Source organism: Sturnus vulgaris, chromosome 6 (genome assembly GCF_052056855.1).
Source record: "Sturnus vulgaris isolate bStuVul1 chromosome 6, bStuVul1.hap1, whole genome shotgun sequence".
NCBI classification, from domain to species: domain Eukaryota; kingdom Metazoa; phylum Chordata; class Aves; order Passeriformes; family Sturnidae; genus Sturnus; species Sturnus vulgaris.
The window spans coordinates 13,436,356-13,461,608 of NC_142248.1; the positions used below are offsets into that span (position 1 = coordinate 13,436,356).

At 38.5% G+C, this 25,253-nt stretch overlaps 1 protein-coding gene across 3 annotated transcripts in view; it reads right to left on the reverse strand.

The window, feature by feature from the left end:
* Positions 1-25,253, reverse strand: part of SIPA1L1 (signal induced proliferation associated 1 like 1) — a 197,110-nt gene that overhangs the window by 54,683 nt on the left and 117,174 nt on the right. For all 3 annotated transcript variants that reach the window (XM_014869373.2, XM_014869376.2, XM_014869370.2), the window contains 4 exons: positions 14,840-16,660; positions 7,335-7,465; positions 6,539-6,727; positions 239-413 (listed from right to left, as the gene is read on the reverse strand). In XM_014869373.2, coding sequence (XP_014724859.1) covers positions 239-413; positions 6,539-6,727; positions 7,335-7,465; positions 14,840-16,337 — 1,993 coding nt within the window. In that variant the 5' untranslated portion in view covers positions 16,338-16,660. The remainder of the gene's footprint in view (positions 1-238; positions 414-6,538; positions 6,728-7,334; positions 7,466-14,839; positions 16,661-25,253) is intronic.

Sequence of the window (25,253 nt, forward strand, 5' to 3'; positions counted from 1 at the left end):
TTGTTGTAGCTGTATCGATAATTTCATACCAAACCAGTACAAAAATCCAATTATCATCAGAATTGAGAGACTCTGAGTACAGTTAAATTACACACGTGCTCTGCTTTCACTTATATTAAGCAACTGCCATCCTACAGCAAAGATGTTATTTTTAAGAACTCTCTTCAAAAAGGCAATTAGCAACCACATCAAGCATTTTATTCACTTACAGGGAAAAAAAAGAATGAAAAAGTCTTACTTTTTGTATCTAGCTGAGCACGATACTTGTCAAATCCCTTGAGTCGAACTCGCTCTCCCAAGAGCTGAAGAAACTCCTCAAAGGCTGGACCTGCTGATTCATTATTATACATTTCCTCTTCTGTGCTTTGCCCAGCTTTGCAGTACATGATACCCACTTTAAGTTGGTAACTTAACTGCAAAAGGAAAAGGATTAAAATTTTATGTGTATACCAAGTGATGAAGCAACTTATGCACTGAATTCACTTCCCACGTTTTCATAAATCCATAATTCACAAATGAAGAAATACCTGCTATTCAGTCTAACTTCAAAAGTTAGCCTAGTTCCAAATACTCTCATTGTTTTCTATTATAACTGCCTTGATGATCATGGATTTAATCTGAAGATGTCAAAATGCTTTTTCAAGTGAAACAACCATGAATGTTGCTTATTTCCAGGAGGACAACACTGCAGCTTCCAAGTGAATGTCTAACACTGAGCCACATGGGAAGTGCTGGCTGAGCAATGCCAGAACTTGACTCTCACTCAGCCTGGTACCATGGCTGCCATCCTATGCAGAGCCTTCCATGCAGAAGGATAGGACACATCATGTGCTTGTTTCTTAAACAAGTGACAAAATGAACTCACTCTCATTTCCAAGAGAAGATAGAAATGATTCACCTGTTAGCAATGAGGAAAGACTCCATGACATTCAGTTGGTCCTCTCTGACTTAAATATGATGATACTTACAAAAAACCCAGCTAAACTGAAAAATGCTGGTCATACCTCGAAGGTTCTATTTACTACCACACATCTTCAAACACACTTGTGCTTTTTAATTTCCATTTTCCCTCTAATTTGGCAGTTGATGTTTCTAATACAGCAGAAGCTGAAGATGTAAATAATTTTATACCCAACCACAATTGTGATTCTTCAAAGCAATCTGTTTCTACCAATTCCAAATTGATACACACACAAAAAAGGAGTACACTGGCATCATTCACATCTGGACTACAGAGAGACAAGTTACAAAAGGGAAGAAAGCAGTATCCACAGCCATTTACTGCTGTCTCCAAAACCAATTTCACAGGTAGGAACTCTGATTCAAGGAGGACAAGGGAGAGCCTTGGGGTTTCTGCATGTAATGTACCTGATAGAAATGCATCCTTATTGCCTAGTAAATAATCTTTCCTCCCACACATGAATTTTTGCAGAGGCTCTATTTCAAATAAACACCAACCACATATGCCAGAATGAAATAGTAAGAAAATCTATCACAACTGGCATGAGATTTACAAGTCTGAGCTACAGGTTAGTGGAAAGTGAAAGCAGTTATTTGCAAGGGCACTGGAAGCAAAGTTATGTGAATGTACTGTAATTTGCTCTCAGAAGATTCTATCCCAAGACATGAGGCAAAGGATTTTGAACTTGCTAAGACAATGTGGACACAATGAAATTGACATTAACTAATTTTAGCCTATTATATTTATGGTGGGATAATTTAAAGACCCTCAGAAGTGGTCCTACTCTGTCTCTAAAGAAAAGTAAATTTAAAATTTAACAACTCTGGAAATTGCTACTTTACTGTATTCTTCCTTTACTACCAAGGATGAATGATGATGAGGATAAAGTATTAGCAGCAGGAAAACAAGGAGGGAAAAGAAAAGTAAAGATAACCTGGCTTGTTTACTCCTGCTGAAGAAGTCATTATATAAAATAAATCACGGTTCTAGGCTGCTGCTTTTTTCCCCACTACAAAATACCTCTTATTTTATCCTCTGACACACTGACTTGAATCTACTAAACATGTCCAAATTTCTTATGACTCAAGTACAGCATAAAACCATGAAATGGTTTGGGCTGGAAGGGACCTCAAGGATCATCTAGTTCCCAAAATCCTGACATGGGCAGCAAGGACACCCTACTAGACCAGGTTGCTCAAATCCACATCCAAGCTGACTTTTAACATTTCCAGGGACAGGACATGCCCAGCTGGACAATCCGTTCTGGTGCCTCCTGCTGACACATGGTGAGGGAGGAGAGAGGAGGGGAGTGAGGAAAGGTGGTGAGAGGTGGCACTGCAGCCATTCCTGCCAGAACAGCTGCCATCCCTTTCCACACCACCTGCAGCAGGTCCTGTCTTGGACCACTCAGGCATCTGAAACAGGATGGATGCAAGTGTCTCATGGAACCACAGCACCTCAGCTGTACAGCTAACTCCAAGAGCTTCTAGAATTTCACTTAAAGAATTTAGGACAAAGAAAATGATTCTCATGAAGCACACTTGCACTATTTAAGCTTCAACTTTAAGGTGAAGGAAGTATTTTCAAGGGCATAAATATAAATGGGATCTGCAGCACCAATGGGCAAGCAAACAACCGTGCTTAATTGCTTTGAAAATGTCAGCCTAAGAAACTAAACAAGGACTATGCAAAGAGCAGGACATGCCTTCTAGCTGTGTTCTTAGATTTGCTAATTTTTGGAAAAAAAGAGTTTCCTTAAGGACAACACAATTTGGCATTTCTGAATCAAAAAGAGTAGATCTGGAGAAAGGCCTGTAGTCCCCATTATTAGACCTCCTTCTGATAAAGCTACAGTCCTTAGAAATGTGTTAATTACAAGAAAAAGCTAAAAAAGAAGTTGAAGCATGAATTCTGTTGTGGCAAAACTACTAAAGTAGCATGCTCATTTTAATAATCTGAAAGTATTTACATATTCATATACGTGGGAAAAGCACACTAAGTATTTATCTAGCACCCAGTCAAGACAGCAGGAAGTGTATGTTGGATTTAATATATATTGGATTTAACCAGTCAGCAAGTTTGTATTATGAACTAGGAATTAGATTAAGAACCGAGTGACATTTCACAGTATTTCTGTGAATGAGGAATTGCCAAAAAGATTAGCTTCAACTGAAATAAATCAGTAATTGCCCTAATATTCAAATTTTTAAATCATATTTGGAAGCAAACTTACAGTAACCTACCATGAGCTCTGCATTCAAGACAAAGATTAGTAGGCAGTGATTAGCAAAGAAGCCAGTGCAGCCCTAGGACATGACTGGATTGCTGTTTAACACAGAACCATTCAAATGAATGCATTTTAATAAATCCAATAAAAGAACAGCTAGGTGACAAGCAATGTGGACCATCTGTAGGAACAGCAGATGTTACTGCTCTAGCAATCTAAGAGGAAGTAAGGAATGAGCAACTTTCACATACACCACCAGTACAAAACTAGGGCAAGAAAAATATTCCCATTCTAACACTGAATGACATATGCAGATATTGAAAGAGTAGAAGAGACAGAGCTCAGCCATAAGAGTGATATGAAATGCAGAGAAAATATGTTGCAGTGAAAGACTTGAAAAGTGCAATCTGTTTAGTTTATCATAAACAAGACCAACAGATGATATAATCACTGCATACAGAAACCTTTGCTGGGAAAAAAAAAAAAAACTCACACCAAAATGACTTTTAAAATGTAGCAGAGAAAAATATCAGAAGTCTTAAAGCTGAAGGCAGGTAAATTTAAATAAAGAAGTGTAAATTCTTAAATATGAAAACAAGCAACTGCTTTCAGACCTCACTCAAATATAAAAAAAGAGATCTTATTCTAATGAAAGCAATACATACGAACTTGGCTCAGTGAAGGGACTCCTGGGTGAAATTTAATGGCTAAGTCAGGCTAAGGTGACTTTATAATCTTAACTCTTAAATTTACAAAACATTTTATCTGCTATATCAAACAGGCACCTGTTCATGCTGTAATGAAACAGTGCGACACTATGCAAGAAGTGATCAACATTCTGTGAACTTAATTAGTAGAGCAGCTGCTACCCAATTTTTGTTAGCATAGAATTGAAAAAATGCAGCTTCTAATTAGTACAGAGTGTACTTAGCTTTTTCAGTTAGAAGTGTCAAATTGTTTCATTACCACAAAAACAGAAAATACTTTGATGCAGATAATAAAGATTTAACTATCGCTCGCCTTTAATGATTTTCAAGAGTTAAAGCATTAGAAAGCCATACTGTGGGAGTTTAACATATAGCATATGAACTAAGGATAATTTAACCTCACAGTTTTGTTAGATGTCATGGAATCAGAGTAGTTTGGGTTGGAAGGGGACTTTAAAGATCATCCAGCTCCAATCCCCCTGCCACGGGCAGGGACACCTCTCACTAGACCAAGCTTCTCAGAGCACATTCAATCTGGCATTGGTTGATGAGACATCCACAGCTTCTCTGGGCAGCCTGTTCTAGTGCCTCATCATCCTCACAGCAAAGAACTTCCTCCTAATATCCAATCTAAACCTAGTCTCTTTCAGTTTGAAGTTATTCCCCCTTGTCCTGTCACTCTGTGCTCTTGTAAAAAGCCCCTCTCCCTCTTTCTTACAGGCTCCCTTCGGGTACTGGAAAGCCATCATTAGGTCACCCCAAGCCTTCTCTTTTTCAGGATGAACAATCCCAGTTCTCTCAGCCTTTCCTCACAGCAGAGATGCTCTCCCCCTCTCATCATCCTGGGGGCCTCCTCTGGACTCATTCCAACAGGTCCTTGTCCTTTCTGCTGCAGACCCCAGAGCTGGTGCAGCACTGCAGGGGGGTCTCAGAGAGCAGAGCAGAGGGGCAGAGTCCCCTCCCTGGCCCTGCTGCTTTGGATGCAGCCCAGGACACCCCTGGCTATCTGGGCTGGGAATGCCCATGGCTGGGTCATGTCCAGCCTCTCACCCACAGCACCTCCAGCTCTCCATCTGTTCAGTCCCCAGCCTGGGAATACCAGAGGTGCAGGACCTTGCCTTCAGTCATCTTAAACCTCATAAGATTCCCATGGGGCCACTTCTTGAGCTTGTCCACATCCCTCTGGATGGCATCCCATCATGCAGGCATGGCAACTGCACCACTCATCTTCCTAATTTGCTGAGGGTGCACTCAATCCCTTCACCTATGTCATTAATGAAGATATTAAATCCCACCATGGATCCGAGATACACCACTTGTCCCTGATCTCCACTGTGACTCTGAGCCATTGACCATTACTCTTTGGATGCAACCATCCAACCAATTCCTTATCCATCTAACAGCCCACTCATCAAATCCATCTCTCTCCAATTCAGAGAGAAGGATGTTGTGGGGGGAGTATGCCCAAGGCTTTACAGAAGTCCAGGAAAACAGTATCTGTAACGCCTGCCTTGTCCTCTGATGTAATTACTCCATCACATAAGGCCACTGGGTTGGTCAGGCAGGATTTGCCCTTGCTGAAGCTGTGCTGGCTCTCTCAAATCCACCTCCTTGTCCTCCACGTGCCTTAGCAGAGCTTCTAGGAGGATCTGTTCCATGACCTTCCCAGGCACAGCCCAGAGGCTGACAGAGTATGGTTCCTAGGGAATCTTCCTTTCCATCCTTTTTAAACATGGCTACAATGTTTCCTCTCTTTCCAGTCTCCTGGGATTTCTCCCAACTCCCATCACTTTTCAAATACCATGGAGAGTGGCTTGACAATTACATCAGCCAATTCCCTCAGGACTCTGGGATGCATCTTGCTGTGTCCCACAGACTTAGGTACATTTGGGTTCAGCAGGTGGTCACGAAGATGGGCTTCTCTTACAGTGGGAAGGACCCAGTCTCTGTCCTGGGGCCATCCACTCAAGAGGCATGGAAAGAGGTAGTGAGGGCTGAGGCATGCACATAGCTATAATATGTCACTACTGAAGTTTATAATCCTAAAATTCACTTCAGTCATGGACTTGCATTCTGCTAAGTCAAAGTTGTAATGCTGATGAGCCTTGGTTCCATCTTTAAAAGACCAGGAGACTATCAGCCCATTGAAAATTATTCATATCAACAAAGCCTTAGAATATTTTGCCATGAAGTTTGTTCCAGGGGAAAGAAAAAGACAACACCAACAAAACAGAACAAGACAGGCAACACCCTGGTCATGGTTTAGCCAGTGCAGTGTTACCATGAAACATTCAGGACCACTGCAGTAAAAAAAAAACCAGAACTCCCTCTTTCCCACAGTCTTTGAAAAACAATAATGTAGTCTCTTTTAAAGCAAATTTAAACGAAAAACTGCCATAACATTAATGTAAAACTTTAGGCTACCTAGAGAAATCAACTTGATTTTATACATACCAAATATTATGCAAAAGCTCGGGGAAACAAATGCAATGTAACTCTCTCTACAGATTACAAATTTTAGTTTAAATGAGGCATTTCAACAGACTGACTCTAATCATCTAAACCTAAAAGCTCATTTTGCAACTCATGGCAATAATCCGACAGATTAAGATAATTTGTTTAATTCTGCAACTCTGCACTTACCCCTTGCTCATCAAGCTTCATGAGCTGTTCTGTGACTTTTGGAGTGTTGAAGGCCAGCCTTAGGCAATGGATATTCAGCTCTGGAACCACATACTCCAGCACTTCTTTTAGGGGAAGTCCCCTGGCTGTGCAATGCTTTGCAGTAGAAGGGATAGCATCTTCCAGCACTGAGCCTCTTAATGTCATGAGCTATGCACATAAGAAAAACAGCACATATATTGAATTATGCACGAGATTGACTAGCAAAAGCAGAGGAACTGAACATATTATTTTTCCAATTCTCAGTAGATATCAAGGACATTAAGGAATTTCTGTTAGAATGAGACCAACACTGACACACAAGATGTCACTCCCTGATAACAGTAATCAGACTACTTCAAACAATGCATCAGATTTAAGTTTTACAGGAAACTACTACCTGAAAAATTAGTGTTAGTATAGTATTTCTATACTATAGAGCATTAAAAAGTAAGAAGTACATTTCTCAGGTCTACCTAATGCCACACATCCAAGTGAAAAAAGCAATTTCCCCCTTCTTTGCTTGCTTCTAGCCAATATAGCTCCTGTAGGTTTCTCAAGATTTAGCTAAAATAACCTCCAGCATTTCCTCTGTATTGGATGTCATGGAATAACTCTCATATTCTGTGCCAGATAAACATGCAGTATAATTCTGCCAGGAGGTTCCTGAATTATACAGAAATCTATTCTGAATGCTGAAAAGCACATAAACCCCATATATTCCACCTGGTTCTGCCTGCTCACTTGTAGTTTCTTTTTATCCCCCTGGACTGCTTACCTCACTGGTTCTGAATATGATCCGGTAGTTGTACTGAGGTCCATTTTCTTTGATCTCCTCTGGCTTCTCTCTTCTTATACTCACAGCTACTGGACCAAGGTTCTCATCCGCCCCAAAATAGTTCCAGTGTTCTTGTATATGAGAAAAAAAAAACAAAAATAAGTCTGTCTTAGTTTTTACATTTCAACTATATTTTCATGCTTGATTATTATACTGGACATAAACTGCCATCTCCATGGAGCCATAAGAGCATGTTTTCAAGAGATACCAGGATGTCATTCTCGTGCTTCTCTTCTCTTGTGAGCTTCTTTTATACAAAAGGGTTGAAATTCAACATGGCATTTCTGTTTAAATAGACCCAAAACAAGATACACCTCTTACATCAGCTTTTATATTGCCATCTGTTTCATTCACATTGAACTAAAATAAAGTACAACCAATTTACCCCCTCAAAAATAAAAAGGAGGAAGTCCAATGCACCAAAGTGGGAAACTCAACAACCTATGTTAAAATAGAAACGTCAAACAACTGTACTTAGCAAAGGATGTAAATTATTTATTTTTGTTTTGACCGTTTTTTGCTTTTTCCATACATGTTACTCAGTTCTAAAATGGGAAAAACTGAAGAAGCTGAAAAAGAAGTTAAAGGCTTATTCACAGTAAAAATATCAAGTCATAGTACCACAGAAAAATAAAGCACGAGAATAAAATGACTAGAATAAATACTGAACAGTAGTGTTCAACAACCCTTAGAGTGCTAAGAGTTCATTTGAAAACCAGTCTATTGGGGAAAGCAGCAGAGAGGAGAATCCAAAATTGGTGAAATCACTCCCTAGCTGAATAGCAGATTCTTTGAAACACATTTTTATATTCACCTAACTATAGATACGTAAAGCCAAGCTTCACATGAAAAAAAGTTAGAAAAGCACATGTTCAAAAATCAAAGCTCAACATTTTGAGATTGGTGTTGAAGGCTCTTCTGTGCAGCCTTTTGAGCATTACAAACTATCTTGACTGTTGACAGAGGTATATCACCATTAATGCAGCAACATATAAACAAAGCTGCACATATCTTAAGTGAATAATTTAAATATACATTCCCTAAAAGAAAATGTAAGGGAAAAAAATCAAAAAATAGGAGTCAAGCATCATACAAGAAAAATAAGTCCATGTCGTAATTTTCTATTAGCTGCATATATGAATGAATTTATATATGCACAAGAATAGAAAGTAAAAACCACCTGAACATTCAGCAATTCCAAGAAAAGTGAACTTCAGTGGAATAAAAAAAGAGATGCAACTGTCCTGACAGGAAATGTAACCATATTGCCTTTACTACATATAGATTACTTGTTATTCTTAAAAAAAAAAAATCAGAATTTTAAATAAGAACTTTAGGAGCAGTCTAATATGACCTATTCCATTATAGAGATAAAAGTATTTTAACATCACCATCAAGAACTGCATCTTTAAAGATATTCAAAATAGATATTGAAATACACCCCATCTAAAGTGAATGGCAATCATTTGTTCAATTAAAAGTATTCTTAAAAATTTGAGAGCCTCATCTTTTACCGTAATTCTTTTAAAACTTATACTTACTGGTTCTTACAAAATTTCCCTCCAACATACTAAGTGCTTTCACACCTGCCCAGCACTTTAAGCCCTTGGGGGCTCTACTCAATTCCCCACTGTCTGGTGTTTCATTATTCTTCACTCAATGTTTTCTGTTTAACATTTCAGAGCATGCAAGACATAAAAGAAATATGCTTGCAGCATTAGAAGACTTACTTTCTACCAAATTCCTCTGCAAGTCATGAAAAGCCAATACTCTAAACAAAGGTAACTGAAATTCAAAATTCTTCTAATATGTTGTAGAATATTATGAAAATATTGTCACTAAACTTTGGGTAGCTGAACTGTGAGTGGGGAAATTACTAATAAATTAGATGATCGATATAACCCTAATTACCCACAGATATTATGTCACAGATATGAGCCCTGTAAATGCCAGATATGTTCAGTTGTTCAAAATTTCAAACTATCTTACTAGCACCCTAGCCTTTCTTCCTCCTGCATTAAGTAGCTTGTTTTTTTTTTCAGGATATTTATAGCTTGCCAGTTTATGGCAGACAAGGTCAATGCAGAAGCAGCACAGTCTTGGAGAAAGTTAGATTAATTTTTGAATCAGCATATTACACAGCTTCCAAAACCTGAGATAATTTGGCCATCTCCACACTAAAATGCTTAGTGACTTAAAAAGTGATATGGCTTTGCTTTTATAATAGAAAAACTTAAGGAGATATGGTGGTCAAGCATATTAGAAGGATCCAAACAATACATCAGTTTTCTGTATTGACAGCCACACAGATGGTAAAACTTGTGTACTCTGCAACCACTCTAGCCTGCAATTCAGACAGAGAATTTTCTCAGGAGAAATTATTCTACATCTTGAAAACATTTAAGAAGGGTAGCAAGAGGAATGTTTGAAACTGCATACACATACCCAAAAACCACATAACAATTCTGCATCATTTGATTAAACTTTTTAATTCACTCCTACTGCTTTGGAATAAATGCATGAAGTAGTGTGGAACTTTACACTTCTCTGCTAAGAGGAAATGTCTTTTGCTCTTTTTTCCCCTTCAGTCTGCAGGGAAAGTATCTTTCTTGCTCTCCTTTGCACATCCTTTGCCCTCTCCTCTACTCACATTTACTATTGGGTTGTTCATTCTATCTCTGCATTCATTCTGCAAGCTACAGTCTGTATCCCTGTACCTGACTACTTTTCCTTCTGGTACACTTTCTTGTACCTCCACCTGATTTTTCTGTAAATTATCAATCTCCTTACAACCAACAATTTTCTCTTTCCACTGTGGGAAAAGAAGTAGAAGGATTAAAGTGCAAAAAGCTTAATATCCAATGTAAAGGGAGCTAATTAGGTGTTTTATTGGGAAAACAAGGGCTATGTCACAATTGTAATTCAAGAACTCGATGTCAAACATGAATACCATAGAAGATAGCTTATTTCTCCACATCACACATAAACTAATTGGAAACAACATTTCTCAAGCTTGACATTTAATCTAAACAACTGTTGAAAAAGCATTTAATTAACAGACAATCAGGACAACTAGCAGCAGCCATTAATTGACTTTTAAATCCATGCAAAAAAGACTTGATTGTAGGTCATTAAAACGAACTTACAAAAACAAAAATACATACTTTCAAAAATAGTTAAATATTTAACATGTAACTCAAAAGATACTTCCTGTGAAAGAACCAAAGCTAAAATACTTATTTTCCTGGCAGATATTTGAGTTTCCTTTGCAAAGGAAATCCAAGTAAATGCACTTGATTTTAACTGAAAAAGGTCTTTCATGCTTTCATCATATTTCTCTTTAGATATCACATCCAACTGACACTCTGTGTAATCGGACTAGAAATAAAAACCCCAAACATTTCTCCTCTGAATGAAACTTGCATCAAGCATTTTCCTCTAATCCTAGCTCAGCATTTGCAGTACTGGACAACCCTGCTCAGTAGTTCACTGGAGACAAAAGGGCAGGCAGCATTTTGGGAGCTCTGCAAGTCTAGCCACATACCTGAAAGGCACCAACTCTTGGACAGAATATGCAGCAATTTAAAGCATTAAAGCAAAGGGTGTTTTTACTGGCTGCCAACTGTTAAATGAAAGCTGACCAACAGCTCATTTGTTATAAAATCAGTTCAGGAAACTATTTACTTCTCAGTCAAGTCTTTCATTCTAAGCCAGTAACTAAAATTTGTCCTAAATGGCAACATTAGCAACTACTGCGTGAGGAGGATGGAAGAAAAACAGATGCTCTTGGTTCTTTCCATGAGAGCTGTAATTCCCAGACACAGTAATGGGGACAGAGAAAACAGACTGCTCCTCTGGAGTGATATGCTTTCTTTTCTGAACTGCACTTGGACAAGCTGACAGAAACAAATTTTTCTCTCTCAATGATTTAATATTGATTATAAGTAAGTCTTTAATAAACATATCTGCGACTTTCACAAATTGTTTCTTGTGCTGGCTTCATCCTCTCTCCCTCTTTTTTTATGCACAAGCTTAACTTATAAATGTCTAGACTTCAAACATTTGAGTCCTTCTATCAAATACACCTTTTAAAACACACCATTATTTAATCACCTTGTGCATCATAAAAGTAGCATTCATGTCCTATAAAAATAAACATTTCTACATGAGTTAGTTGTGCAAGAGCTTCTGTTAGTGAATTGAGGGAAGAGACTGCAATTCATAGGATCCTGCAAGGTTCATTTCTCTCCACTGAGTCCAAAGGGAGTCTGCACAATTAGTTCAACTATAAAGTGGAGAAACTGAATTCAGCTTCGGGAAATACCTTTATAAAGTTCTCTTCCCAATATCTTTTTCTAAGTATCGTTTTTCTTACCTCCACTAAACTGTCTCCACCAGTTTTTTGACATTTAGAAGTCTGGACACCAGGCCAGAATACTATTTATTAATTCCACTACTCTGTAGAGGGACCAATTTCCTTTACATACAAAAACTCATCCATTTGCATTCATTAAACTTATACAAGACTCATCCATAAATGTCACATGCAAATATTTTACACTAACTAGATTAAAAAAGCTGAATTAATTTGGACCATGTTAGTAATACTGGAACATTACTTATTCTTCCTCCACACACTGCTGAAACTTGAGATGGATCTCTCCTCTAAGTAACAGTACCTGTAAAAAATGAGCTATTGATTTCATATAATTAAAGACTTCAGACAAATCACTATAAGCATTTCATTAAATTACCTTGAAGAAATTAAAAGGGCCTATATGAATTCAACAGCTTTCATTCCTTTTTTTAAGACAGATTAACTATGGTGTTTTTTCTTTTGTGTGACAAGACATTTCTCATGAAATCATGCTGACTGGCATCATTGATGACTTTTAACTGGCAGTTCTTTATTGGTATAGTCCAAAATTACCTTCAGTTGGAATGAAAACCAACTCAAGCTTACAGTTCTCTGGAACACTGCTTTTTATTCTTTGCAAGCTCTAGGATTACTAGGTGTCCTCCAAATCCTTGAGATTTTCCTGGTTTGAGATCTTTAAAAGGTATTGTTGTTAAACCAGAATTCATCTAAGAATAAGTCTAAGACTATAAAATTATCCAAAGCCTACTGACTTGATGAGCTGATCCTACTGAAATTGTCTTTTGGCACCGTCTGTTCTATTTGTAACTGCATAAAAATCCAACCTCCTCTTCCAGCAAAGAAATTTCTGCATCATTACTAGCTTCATGTTACATTAAAAATTCAGTTACAACTGACTTCCTAGATTTTTTTTCCCCTATTATGCTGCTTCAAGTTTTACCACTATCCCACCTCATCAGTTTAGGATAAAGTTTACTCAGGGAACGATAATACTCTCTGGGTGGTCAACAAAGTATGTTTTGTACTTGTGGAAAATTGGTGTTTGGGATATCTAATGAGGCTTCTGAAGTGCAGCTTTTCAGATGAAAAATCTCTGGTAGAAACAACACCCCTGGTTTGGACTCTGCTGGACTGAACGCAAGAAAAGTAAATTTAAAACTCACTTTTAGTGCTTAAAAAAAAAATAAAAATCACAGCTTCTTCTCCTCATTCAACTCTACTCCATAACATCCATTTTTTCATCTGGCTGCCCCTCACCAATACCTTTAGGAGTAGATTATGTTGGTTTTATCAATTCCTCGTAATTACATCTACAAAAAAATGGAAACATAATAACTGGAACTGTAGGACCATGAGGGTGTGGTTCCCCTTGAGGAGAAGGCAAACCAATAAATCGTTTTTGCCTAAGGGCTGAAATTCCACTCACACCTCCTTCCTCTTCTGCTGTTCACTTTCATCCCTTACCTGGCCATATGGCTTTGTCACTTCTCTGGCTGCTAGGAAAGATAATATCCCCCAGCAGAACTGGAGACAAACAACCAAGCAGTAAATTTATCGTGATGGCAAGAATTCTGCTTGCTTGTTTAGTAAACTCAACTGGCTTATCAAGTTCTCTGAAAACAAGAGAACCGCTACAAGGAAAGGAAGAGGGAGGAATCATGTCTTCCCCTCTTAGTGCTGAAATGCTGTAAATCAGGTCAGCTGTAACATGAAACTTGAGTTGCTGATTGCAAAACTCACTAGACTGATAAGGAATCAAATTGTTCCAGAGGGAGACAAAGAGGAAGATAATCGCAGACAAAGGTCACAAAACTCAGGCTCTCCCCTCCAAACATACCTTATCCTATATCACACATCTAGCTTACTTTTCCCAGGAAATCATTATTTTTTCCTAACTCCTATGTCTCCAAAGGATATGGATCAGGACTCAAAAAACATGGAGCAAAGGCTACCTCTCAGCCCTAGAAAGAATGCAGAGAGAGGAGACTATGCAAAGAGTAAAAAGAGTCACCTAAACAACAGACAATGCAGGGAAGGAGAGGTGAGAGATGGACATATTTTGAAGGCAAGAGAAAAATGAGATTTTCAGCAATAATACACAGTTAAGAAGCTTACGTTTTTTCTTTTAAGACCATCAATTTAATTTTAACCAGGCATCTCTGTTGCTTTTATATGTGAGAAACAAGCTCTTTTGACCTGAAGAGAAGAAACCCAATCCTGATCACTGGAAGGTGAGGAACAAGCACTCTCCAGCTCAGTCATCAGATGGAACTCTTTGAAAGGACTCTGGTCTGAAATCCTTTTTGATCACTTTCAGAATCACAAAGAACAGAGGGAGATCTTCATCTCCTGGTGCCAGTATAATTTTGAGAGTAGGAAGAGAGGGGGAGTATCTGGGTAATGTTTGGGGTTTGCTCTTTTCTACAGGTCAAAAGGCTTTGATCTGTTGCTTTGGGCTTTATTCTCCCTCCCATATACATCCAATGGAAATCATAATCCTTGGTTTCAGGGCAGAATCATGTGATAAGAACTTCACTCTGGTTTTTCAGATGCAGTGCTGGCATGGAAACAGGTATTTGTGTATATATAGTTATATCTACAGGTATCTTTATTTCTCTATTATTTACTTTGAAAAATTTTGAAATGGATTATTAAGTTAATTGGTACATTCAAAGATTATTATAAATGCTAACTGTCCAAGCTGCACATTCCATTAAATCCTCAGTACATCAATTCCTGGCACAGTAGAAAGAAAGTTACAGTATTTTAGGATTATCTTGTTTCAATATGTCAACCCCTGCCCACTCTTATGGATACCCAAAGCTGCATTTCAAGACATTCATATTTTGTAGCCATTGCTACCACATCAATCAGCCAATAAAATCCTCAACATTCTTATACTCCAACACTCTGAAAGACTATTAGATATAGCACATATTATCAGTAAAATACACCATTAAAGAAATCCCTAATTCTTGCAAATACTATAAGTATCAACTGAATTTTGCATGTTTGGAAAAGAAAAAAATCCTTCTTAAAAACTCCACGAGAAATAAAATTTACCTACCTTTCTGGTAGAAGAATTTTCGATAATAATATGCACCGAGGTCTACATGTTCAACAATGTATCTTTTCACTCTGTCTAGGTGTAAAATCAGATTCTCCTTGGGAACTTCCAGAACTGCAACTCCAGCATTTGTGCAATGAGAACTCAGAGTCGACTCAAATGAGGCACTTTCACACCCACTGAAGGAACCTGAATTAGATTTGGAAAGGCTGATCTTCCTTTCCCCTTCCCCACCAATCTCATTACGAAAATAAGGACAACTCATCACTAGTTCATTGCTTTTATCGTCCCCCTGGTCCATATTGAGACTTCCTTTTGAATTCAGGTCTTCAGTGCTGCCCATTGGAGAATTGAAACTTGCAGAATGGGACAAGGGTCCAGAGACAAGTGATGCTACAGCAGCAGCAGATGCACCTGTCGTCGTGTTCCTTCTTTTAATAACATTATGCCTGTTGATTGCTGCTTCATTTAAATCAAATAATATACTCTGCACATCATAATGAGCAAAACACTTTGGACAAGTCCAAGGCTTAATGCTATCTTCTGACCTGTTATCTTCAAGATCCGAAGACTTCCCAAGTTCCCCTTCACCTTTGGCATTGCGCAGTTTACGAAAAATAGATGAATCTCCTGTCTCTGATTTTGAGCGTCTCTTGAGTGGCTTCTCCCTTTCCTTAAAGAGTCTCAGATTTTCCCTTTGAGTAATAGGTCCATCTATCACATCTAGAGAGAATCCTGAACCCTTGCTTCCGCTGGCAATCAGAAGCTCACCGAGTTTAGTCGAGCCTGGGCTTCTCTGATCAGACTTTTCATCTTTATAGCCCTTCAGTAAGTCAAAAAAGCTTTCCCCTGAAGTTCCCTGCTTATCTATGGAAGATGTGCTGCCATACTCTCTGTGCAGAGATGGTCCAGATTTAAATGTGGGTGAAATACATTCATCAAAACTATCCACATCAAGCTCACTTATGGTGATGTCGCTGTTGCTGCGCTGTCGTATTCTGCGAAGAGCTTTCCTTGGGGAACTAGGATAGCCATCGGGTGTCAGAAACCTGGAGTCTAGGTTCTCAGATTGTCTGCTCTTGTTTTTAAGTGTGCTCTGGATGCTCTTTAACATGACAGTATCACTAGCATTTAGGTTAACAGAGCTTCCCTGACTCCCAGGACTGCTTTTAGAAGACATGCTGTCAAGGCAACTTGATGTTTCAATATCTTGACTAGACCTGCTTGTCTCCTTGATGTTCTCTTTCCTTGGGGGCCAATCAGCAATCCTTGCCCTGACCCCCATTTTAGGGACTCCAGGGGTGGAGGTAACGTGGTGGGAACTCTCATTGCGAGGAGGTCCAACTGGAGCCATGACTGCAGACCCCAAGCTGCCATTCTGTGACCTGAAGCGCCTCATGTAGAAATCATCCGAGTGGACTTTGGAGGTGCCATCTGTCCCGACTGACACCCCGGTGGCAACAGCCCTTTCGGTCTGGGACCGCTTCAAGCTGGTCATGGTCTTTCTGTACGTTCAACCTCAGTAAGTTCCAAGAAAAAACACAGTCATTTCTGCTTTTTAAATGCACAGTTCTCTTCTGGAGAATAGTCTCCAAAATGTACAATGGTTGCATGAGATCTTAATCATGGATATTTAAGGGCACAGTTAAATGCAGGATGTCTAGAAAACTCAGATATTCAGTAGGTTTTGATAAGCAATAATTTCCTTTAACTTCTGCATTTTAAGAAGTAGACATGCTCCAATACATTCAAATAGTTTTAACATCACTCGTGTTCCAAAATGTCAGAGTTGTAATTTAATCACTTATGCTTCTTTTAAGTCTAGAAGAGAAAAAAAGAGAGAGGAAATAATTAATTAATACAAAACTTTTTTTATAATGGACACTAATTATTACATATAATTAGTATTTTTAATAAACATGTTTTTAAATCACATTGATCATCATCTCAAAAATACAGCACTGTGTTACATGGTGGTGAGGAGTTTTCTAGATTTTGAGTTGCCTTCTAAAAAAATAATTCTGGGTTCTGATTCCAACAAATACAAATTTTTCCTTCTGAATTGATTAGTGGTACTTTTTTAGTTGGGTTAGTGAGCAGTGTTACAAGGCATAAGTAGGGAGCTTCTCTCCTAAAGACACATACAGTATACATCTCCCAAAGAAATTATATGAGAGTCAGATCAGGACTCCAGTTTTTATAACCACTTCAACACATTACCATTTACCAGTCATACATCCTTGGTTGCAACTATGTATTAACACTACCTATTCAACTTTCCCATTAATGTAAATATATGATATGTTAACTAAAAAAAAAAAAGGAAACTAATTAGCCAAAGTGCACAAAATTATAAGAGAGGATGGCTGTCAAGAACATTCACTTTGTGCTTTGCACAGCCTTATTTGCAGATTAGCTGCATAGTCCAGAAAGCATGTATTACCTCTGACTAGAGTTTACAACACATAAAAAGGTTAAACCTAAATAGCAACACATACTTTTAAGTAACTTGATATGAAAAGTTTCATTTATTTCCCTGGCTAATAAAATTTTGTCTACCACAGCTCCTGTATTATTCCAGCTTCACAAAGTCACAGAAACTAAATGCTTTCCCATACCTCATCAGTACAGAAGTGATTACAAAGCCTTTAGTACACTGCCCTTTGAGAAGCTAAAAAAACATAATCCACAAATACCTCCTTGCTGGTAGAAGACAAAAGCATGGGATTGTCAAGATAAAATCTTGCATTGCTGTGTACATCCTTTAACACAAAGAAGTTAATAATTTTCAAAGGCTGAACCAATCACACAAAATGCGTCCTTTAAATATTTGCCAAATGTGTGCAGAGATGCTGCTGAACCAGCACTGCATTGACAATACAAGTATTGTCTAAAATCAAGGCTTTCTGATGCTTCCAGGGAAACCAGCAATTTCTGCAGTCTCAGAACTACAGTACTTTGCACCACACTAATTAAATACCAAGCCAGGGCACTTTCTGCCTCCAAAGGCAGCATGTTTAAATTTCACTTGCTGTAAAAAGCACCACTTTAAAATAGCTGCTCTTAATATAAAGCTCAACACCATAAGGAATACTTAAAATACAAGCTGACTGCATCACACGGAACAAGAGCAGTGCGAGTCACCCAGGGTACCACTGTATTTGCACAGCCATTTACATCAATGCAGCTCTTGTAATGCTGCTACAATCTGAGAATCATGAAATGGTTTGAGTTAGAAGGGGCCTTAAAGATCATCCAGTTCCAACACTCCTGCCATAGGCAGGGATGCCACCCACTAGACCAGGTCTTGAACACCTCCAGGCATGGGCCATCCACAACTTCCCTGGGCAGCCTGTTCCAATGCCTCACCACCCTCTCAGAAAACAACATTTTACCATTTAATCTAAGCTTTTAATTTTTAAAGTTTAAAACTGTTTCCCTTTGTGCTATCAGTATTTGCTCAGGTAAAATGTCTCCATCTTTTTCAAAGCCCTCTTTAAGTACTGGAGACTGCAATAATGTCTCCTCGCAGCCTTCTCTCCTCCAGGCTGAGCAACCTCAGCTTTCTCAATTTGTCTTCTTAGAAGAGTTGCTCAAGCTCTCTTATCTTCATGACCTTTCTTTGGACCTGCTCTAACAGTTCCATATGTTTCTTGTCCTGAAGAATGCAGACCCAGATGCACTATTCCAAGTGGGGTCTAACAAGGACAGAATACAGGGGAGGCCAATATCCCTGGCCCTGCTGTGTTTGATGCAGCCCAGGATAGTTGGACTTCTGGGCTGTACTTGCAGCATTCTTGACTTCTGTACACTTTTTGTCCACCAGCACCTCTAAGTCCTTCTCCACAGGGCTGCTCTCAAAAAGTTCATCTCCCAGTTTAGGATTGTCCTGACCCAGGTGCAGCACCTTGCCCTTGGACCTGTTGAACCTCCTTAGGTTCTCACAGACCCACTCCTTCAGCTTGTCAATCTCTTCCTAGATGGCATCCCTTCCTTCTGTTGCATCAGCTGCAGCACTCAGCTCTGTGCTGTCAGTAATACTGTCGAAATAACAGCGTTTTTTCTCGTTAAATAATTAGAATAATTTTAGAAAGGCAGTCTACCCATACTGCTGTTGCAAAACTACTGAATATTCAGCTATAACTTTTTACAGTTTCCAAATACTCTCCAGTCTAAGAACTAATCAGGCTGGTGAAACAACTTTGTGCACCATCAGATCAAGGAAGAGAAAATATAAACACTGTGTGCCATGACATAACCCAATCTTCTGTCCATGTTTTCAACAGTGCCTATCAAAGAGTGTTTAAGCACTATTAACCTCTATGAAATGGCAACACTTCATAGCACTTCCTAAAGGGCTATACAGGCTTTAATTATAGGCAGAACAGAAGGAAAATAGAATGAAAACTGCTAAGGATTTCAGGCAGGAGAATGACAGGGTAAAAGGGATCATGAAGGAAAAGTCAAGCTGAGAGTTGAACATACAACATGCAGAAGTACAAGCATCCACTACCACAAGCTCCTCTTCACAGTCTGCAGTGAAACCAAGGTTTGTTGCCAAGGCTCTGCTCCCCTTCCACCATCAGTATCTCTGAAAGCAAAGTATACACCTCCTGCCCCTAAATGCTGCTCCGCCCAAACAGATAACCTAGTACTGCAGGCTTATCATTAACTTAAGGGCATAGTTCACACAGCAACTCCAAAAATTCCCAAGCTTGCTGTTGACCATATAAGCATCCCAAACACCACCAGTTCTCCCTACCTCCCCAAATTATATTTTTTCCTTTACAATTTTTCAGGACAACAATTCTAACTAAGGATACAGATACACAAACATATCTATAATCATGAGAAAAAATGTAACTAAGTGGTGTATGTGACTTATTCTTGACCTGTTGTATACACGGTTTTGTCATGAATTACGTGACCACACAGTGTATTTTTCAAAGGAAATTCTCTGTTCCTGACTCAGCTTTCACATGTGTTTCACTCTGGGGACCAGCTGTTTCATGTTCTGCAGGTTTTTTGCAGCTGTCCTCCTTCATTTGCTGTAGCAGCTGGAATACAGACCATAAATTATTATGGTTAAAAGTTAATATCATACTCTGAAGAAATGAACTCCTTGACTGTGGTCTATATGAATTAAATCACTATTAAGTCAAAATTTTTGGAGACTGTAGCCACCTAACCGTGTTTATTTCTCTAGACCTTCCTGGCCTGGTGTCTAATTTGAAACCTAACAGTCTGGTGTAAAAGGTTTGATTAGTGCCAATCAAAATAAAGTGAAAACATTACCTTTGATAACATCAACAATTCCTAAGGCACCAGCTCTAATAAAAGTAAGCAATAACAGCAATCCGTACTTTAACCTTTTCTCATATTCAGTATTTGTAAAACATGACAGCATCAGAGACAGAGCGAATCCCACTTGATTTAAATGACCATCAGTTACCAGTAACAGGTGCTATTTTGAAATGGAAAACCTGCCAGAATTTAAATATTAAGCAGCAAAATTGCTAACACAGAATATGTAATCTATTCAAATTAGTTACAATTACAAGATAGGCAGTATTGTACCTACTTCTAAAGCCAAGAGCAGCACTTGTGAAGAGTAACAATTCCTACTTTGTTACCATTTCAATATAGAAAATAATACAACTTAAGGTAGAGTTATGAATATCTATGTGAACAGAACACGGCGAGGACAAACTCACAAAACCACAAAAATGTACACTTTTCTAATTAATCTCAATTTATTGAGGAGGCCAACAAAGTAATCAGAAGAACAGCTACATATAAAAAGCTGTAAATGAAAACCACATGCAAAAACTACTGAAAGGGTACATGAAAATTTAGTACTGATTATATCAATTAAAAACTTGAATGGAGAGTTAAAAGAATAATCAGAAAACCAATTATCTACTTATCAGATTGCATACAATAATTAGTAAAGCAGTTCAAGTATATATTTAAACTGGGTCTCAGATCCTTAGGACAAATTTTATTCTTAGGTTTTTACTAGTATCAGATGACTAAGTATGTAATCTCAATTCAATATGAGCACAAACCTATCTTCATTCTTTTGCTTTCTATTTATACCTTCTTGCATCACTTTGCTGTCTCCTCCAAAGCCAAGGTTTTAGGGTAGGACAAAGAACCACTCTTATAAAATTTAAAAAGGACCCTGCAGATGAACTGCAAGATGGTTTTGCAGATTTCATCATTCTTAAAAGGCAGGAAAGTCAAGGATCTTGATTTTTTTATTTGTCATGCCTGAAGTAAGACACCCAGAAAAATGAAGAGGTACCAGTCAAGACAGCATCTAGAGACCTTTGGAATACAAGCAGATATACAAGAAGTTGATCAAGAAGAAATATCTTGCTCAAACCATTCAGGATAGTAAAAAAAAAAATCTCAACTACTGCACAGTAATCAGTTTCTATCTTGCATCTAGTTAGACAAGGAAGATAATTCAACAACTACTTGTTAAGGTCAATGAAGAAAAGGAGCTCATGCCTGACACATCAATTCAGAAACCTTCTATTACAGATTTCCTAGCTTTAGTTTATGTGTAATCATGCTCTTTTTCCCTGCAAAGTAGTGACTTTACCCACAGCTGAGTCTTACTTGACAAGACTCAGCCATTACTCTTATCTGCTGAGAAGATGATGGGACTCCAGATTCTGGAATCATGGGTGCTAACTATTGTCTGATGTTGACAGAGATAGATTTGGGGGCACCAAATTGTTCATGACTCATAACATTCCAAAGTAAAAATTTCATACTTCACCATCAGCCCTCATTAGAAAGTGGCATTTTAAAATTAAAAATTTGGAAATGAGTGAATCAGCTTCAACTTTTATGAAGGTCTCACTTTTGCCAAGCCTCCATACCACACACCTGCTCCACCCCAAACAGTAAAACATAGTAGAGGGTAGTAAGTGGAATATATTGCCAGGGATACTTTAAAATCACCAAAACTGTAGGACAAGGAGATCAAATAACATTTTACAGCAAGCAGTTGTTAAAAACTTAACTGAGATCTTCTCTGTTCCACGGGGTTTACTAAAACACAATCAATTTAGGAAACACAGTGAAACAACATTCACATTACTGGCAGCAACCCCTGCTAACTTTTACTGGGAAAAGAAATGACATCAACATAAGCCCCTGAAAACTAGAAGCTCCTCAAAAACCAGAAAAATAAAGGAGAATAGGAAAAATATTTTATATATGAAAGCTTATCTATTTGTGTCACAAATTCTTACCTGAATTATAACAGATCAAACCCCCTGAGGGAATATTAATTTATTAGCCAATTAAGTTATTATATGTACAAAATAATGTCTAATTGCATAAAATTAATTCCTCAGAGGAGAAAAATTCAATTTAGCCTTTTGAAATACTTTATCTAGTTACCTATTATTAACTTTATCCTTTTCTTCCCAGGAATACTTTCATTATTGTAATTGCAGGAAAGCTAAAAGGTTCATCTTTCTGAGGAAGTTTTTACCAACTGAAAATCTATTTGAAGAATAGTATTTGGTATTTTACTAACTTAGCAGTTTTATTTTATTCCAAGCTTAGTAGAATTGCCAGCTTTGTGTTACCTGAGTTTGTGATAACAGTCAGCTCTTCATAGACAGACAGATTCCCTCAATCTCCCTTTCTTTTCCCCCCACTACACCAGTTTATGTGTCTACCAAATTTGTCACTGATTCACATGTCAGCAAGTCTGTGTTTTTGCCTTTTTCTCCGAATGTTTCCTTGCACCCTAACCATCAGGAAAAACCCTTTGCTCTGAGGACACTGGATGCCATCTGTTGCCATACATTCAACGATCACGTGCACTGATCTGCTGGGATTTTGCACTTCTTTATTTTTAGCTTCATTCTCTGCTGAAGCAGCTGATGCAAATACACATGAACCTGGGCAAGGTTGATTTTAGGGTGGAACAGTAATTGCTGTGAGTCACTGCCACCTGCACTCTTGGAGTTTGCCTCTCTACAGACAAAGCCAAGCTCGCTCTGCTCTCACGGTGGAACACCCAGAGGAAGTGCAGTCACTAGAAAAGGGTGCTGAGCTGAGCACATCCACTGTGGCACTCGGCACAATTTGCTCCCCCAGGTTTTGAGCCCTGGTAGCCATGGTTGTAAACCATCAGCTGGCTCAGGGCACAGTGAACCAGCTGGCCTCCCTGTGCAGAAGACCATGAAGTCACACTCAATCATAATCTCCTGCAGTCAGTGGTAAATGTTCGTGACATAACAGGATGGTAAATGAAGCATAATAAAAGCTATCAAACTGAGACACATATAGCAACACAGGGGACAGAAATCTCCCACCTGTGCACTTCAGCACATTTTGCTCCATTATGATTTCCTATTCATTATTCACCGAGCAAACACAACAATATCTCAAAACCAGATCTGCATCCTCTGTTTTCACATCCATTTCATACGCACTAATCAAGACATGGATATCACAATTCTCAAGTGTACAAGTAACTGTTGCTGAAACAAATACTTTATAAAACTCCTTTTAACTGAGACAGAAAGGAAGAGTGAGAAAAGGACCACACATGGTCATTCCTGCTTCAACATTCATGTTCCATTTTGGCACCAGTGTCACTCATCTAGTAAAATAAGTGTAGAATGTTTTTCCTGGAAGCTAATTTACAGGATCTAAAAGAGATGATGACAAGCCTTACTATATGCTATACTGTATTCTATTCCTGGAACAAAATTGTTAATAACAATTTATTTTTGAAAGGAGTACATGCTCTCTAGGAAATGACTCTACATCAGTGGCATCATCAAAGCAAATTATTCCAGCTCACAGATACCATCTCTCAAAAAAAGCAAATCTTTACCAGCTACAGAACAGTTTGATTTATACCCCTCCCTTTTCTTATTTTAAAGAGATGTTTCTTCTCTGTTTATTTCTCAATGCAATGTAGCTGTTGCTATATTGCATCCCTGGGTAATGATTCCAGAAACAGACTGCTTTTCCTGGTGTGTGGACTCTTAGAAAAAATTGCTTTACTGACAAGCGTCCAAGTTAATCAACGACGAATATCTGATACTGTGACAGTCTGGCCTATGAAGAGTCACAAACCAAAACAAAAAAAACCCAACAAAAACAAATCAACAAAAAACAAAACAAAGAAACAGACTGAGAAACAAAACAGGCTGCTACTTCCTGGCCTAGGTACAGGTCAGTGTAAGAGCTACAAATTCCAGAAAGTACCAAGGATGCCCTTTGCTGAGGTCTGCATCCTTGCTCATACTTGCATAGCACAAAGACCCATAAAAGTCCTTTCCTCTCCAGAGTGGCCATGATTTGTTTCCAGCCTATCTTTGGTACCAATAGAGAGACAGAACTTAGCCTGTGGTCTCTGAGCTGCTTCCACTGCCTCTGTTCATGCTGCCCACACTTAGTACACAGTCATCACCATGTCATGGCATGCCACAAACAGAGTTGAGTGAGAGCTCAGTTTGAGAAAAGGGTGAAAGAAGGTATTTAATCTACTATCTATAAACTTCTAGTTGCTTCTAAATAGTCTGGAGTCCAACTCAAAACTAATTTAACTTTTCTTCTTTTTTCAGGTCACTAATTTGATAATAGAATTATTTAAAAAATATAACCCCATAATTTTGTTAGCATTTGAGATATTTTTCTCAACACCATTAATATTCCTTTACTCTATCACTGCAGTTGCTTCTCCCTCAATTAATGCATTGGTGAAAGAATAGCAAGGAGCTGTTCTGGTGCCATCATGAAAGTCATCCAGCTCCAAATCCTCCACAGAGGACTATTTTTCCACAGGTTGGCTGATCATTAAGTCATGTGTTTAAGGGAGAAACAAAAGCAGCTTTTCAGGAGCAAAAGTTAAAATTTACCTAAAATTAATAGGCTTTGTTTCCACAACCTTGATATTAATCATCCAGAGAGCATTTCACATTCATACACATTCCTGAAGATGCTCATGCAACTGTTGCTCTGATTTAAAGGTACTGCTGCAGTGCTGGACAGGGGAAATACGAGCAGAGGGATTGTTACCAGACATCCACACCAGAGGTGTGCATCAGTTCCTGCCTCACCAGCACTCCTTGGCTTCCATGGCCCCTCCAGCAGCCAGTAACACTGGCTGTCACACTGTCACACTTAGAGTGACAGTCTCCTGTCACTCTAAGCCCAGCTGCTGGTGCTGTTGACAATCACCCTGCACCATCCTTCCTTCTCAACCCTAGGACCTCTGCCATGCAGCCTTTTTTGTCTCAGCCCCCAATAGGATACAACAAACTCCATCAGCTTGGAATTTCAGAGCTCAATTTGTTCTCTCAATAAAAGCCATTCAAAAGACAGCTGAGCATCTCATCAAACAAAATACCATTTCTTCAAGCTCCCAAAT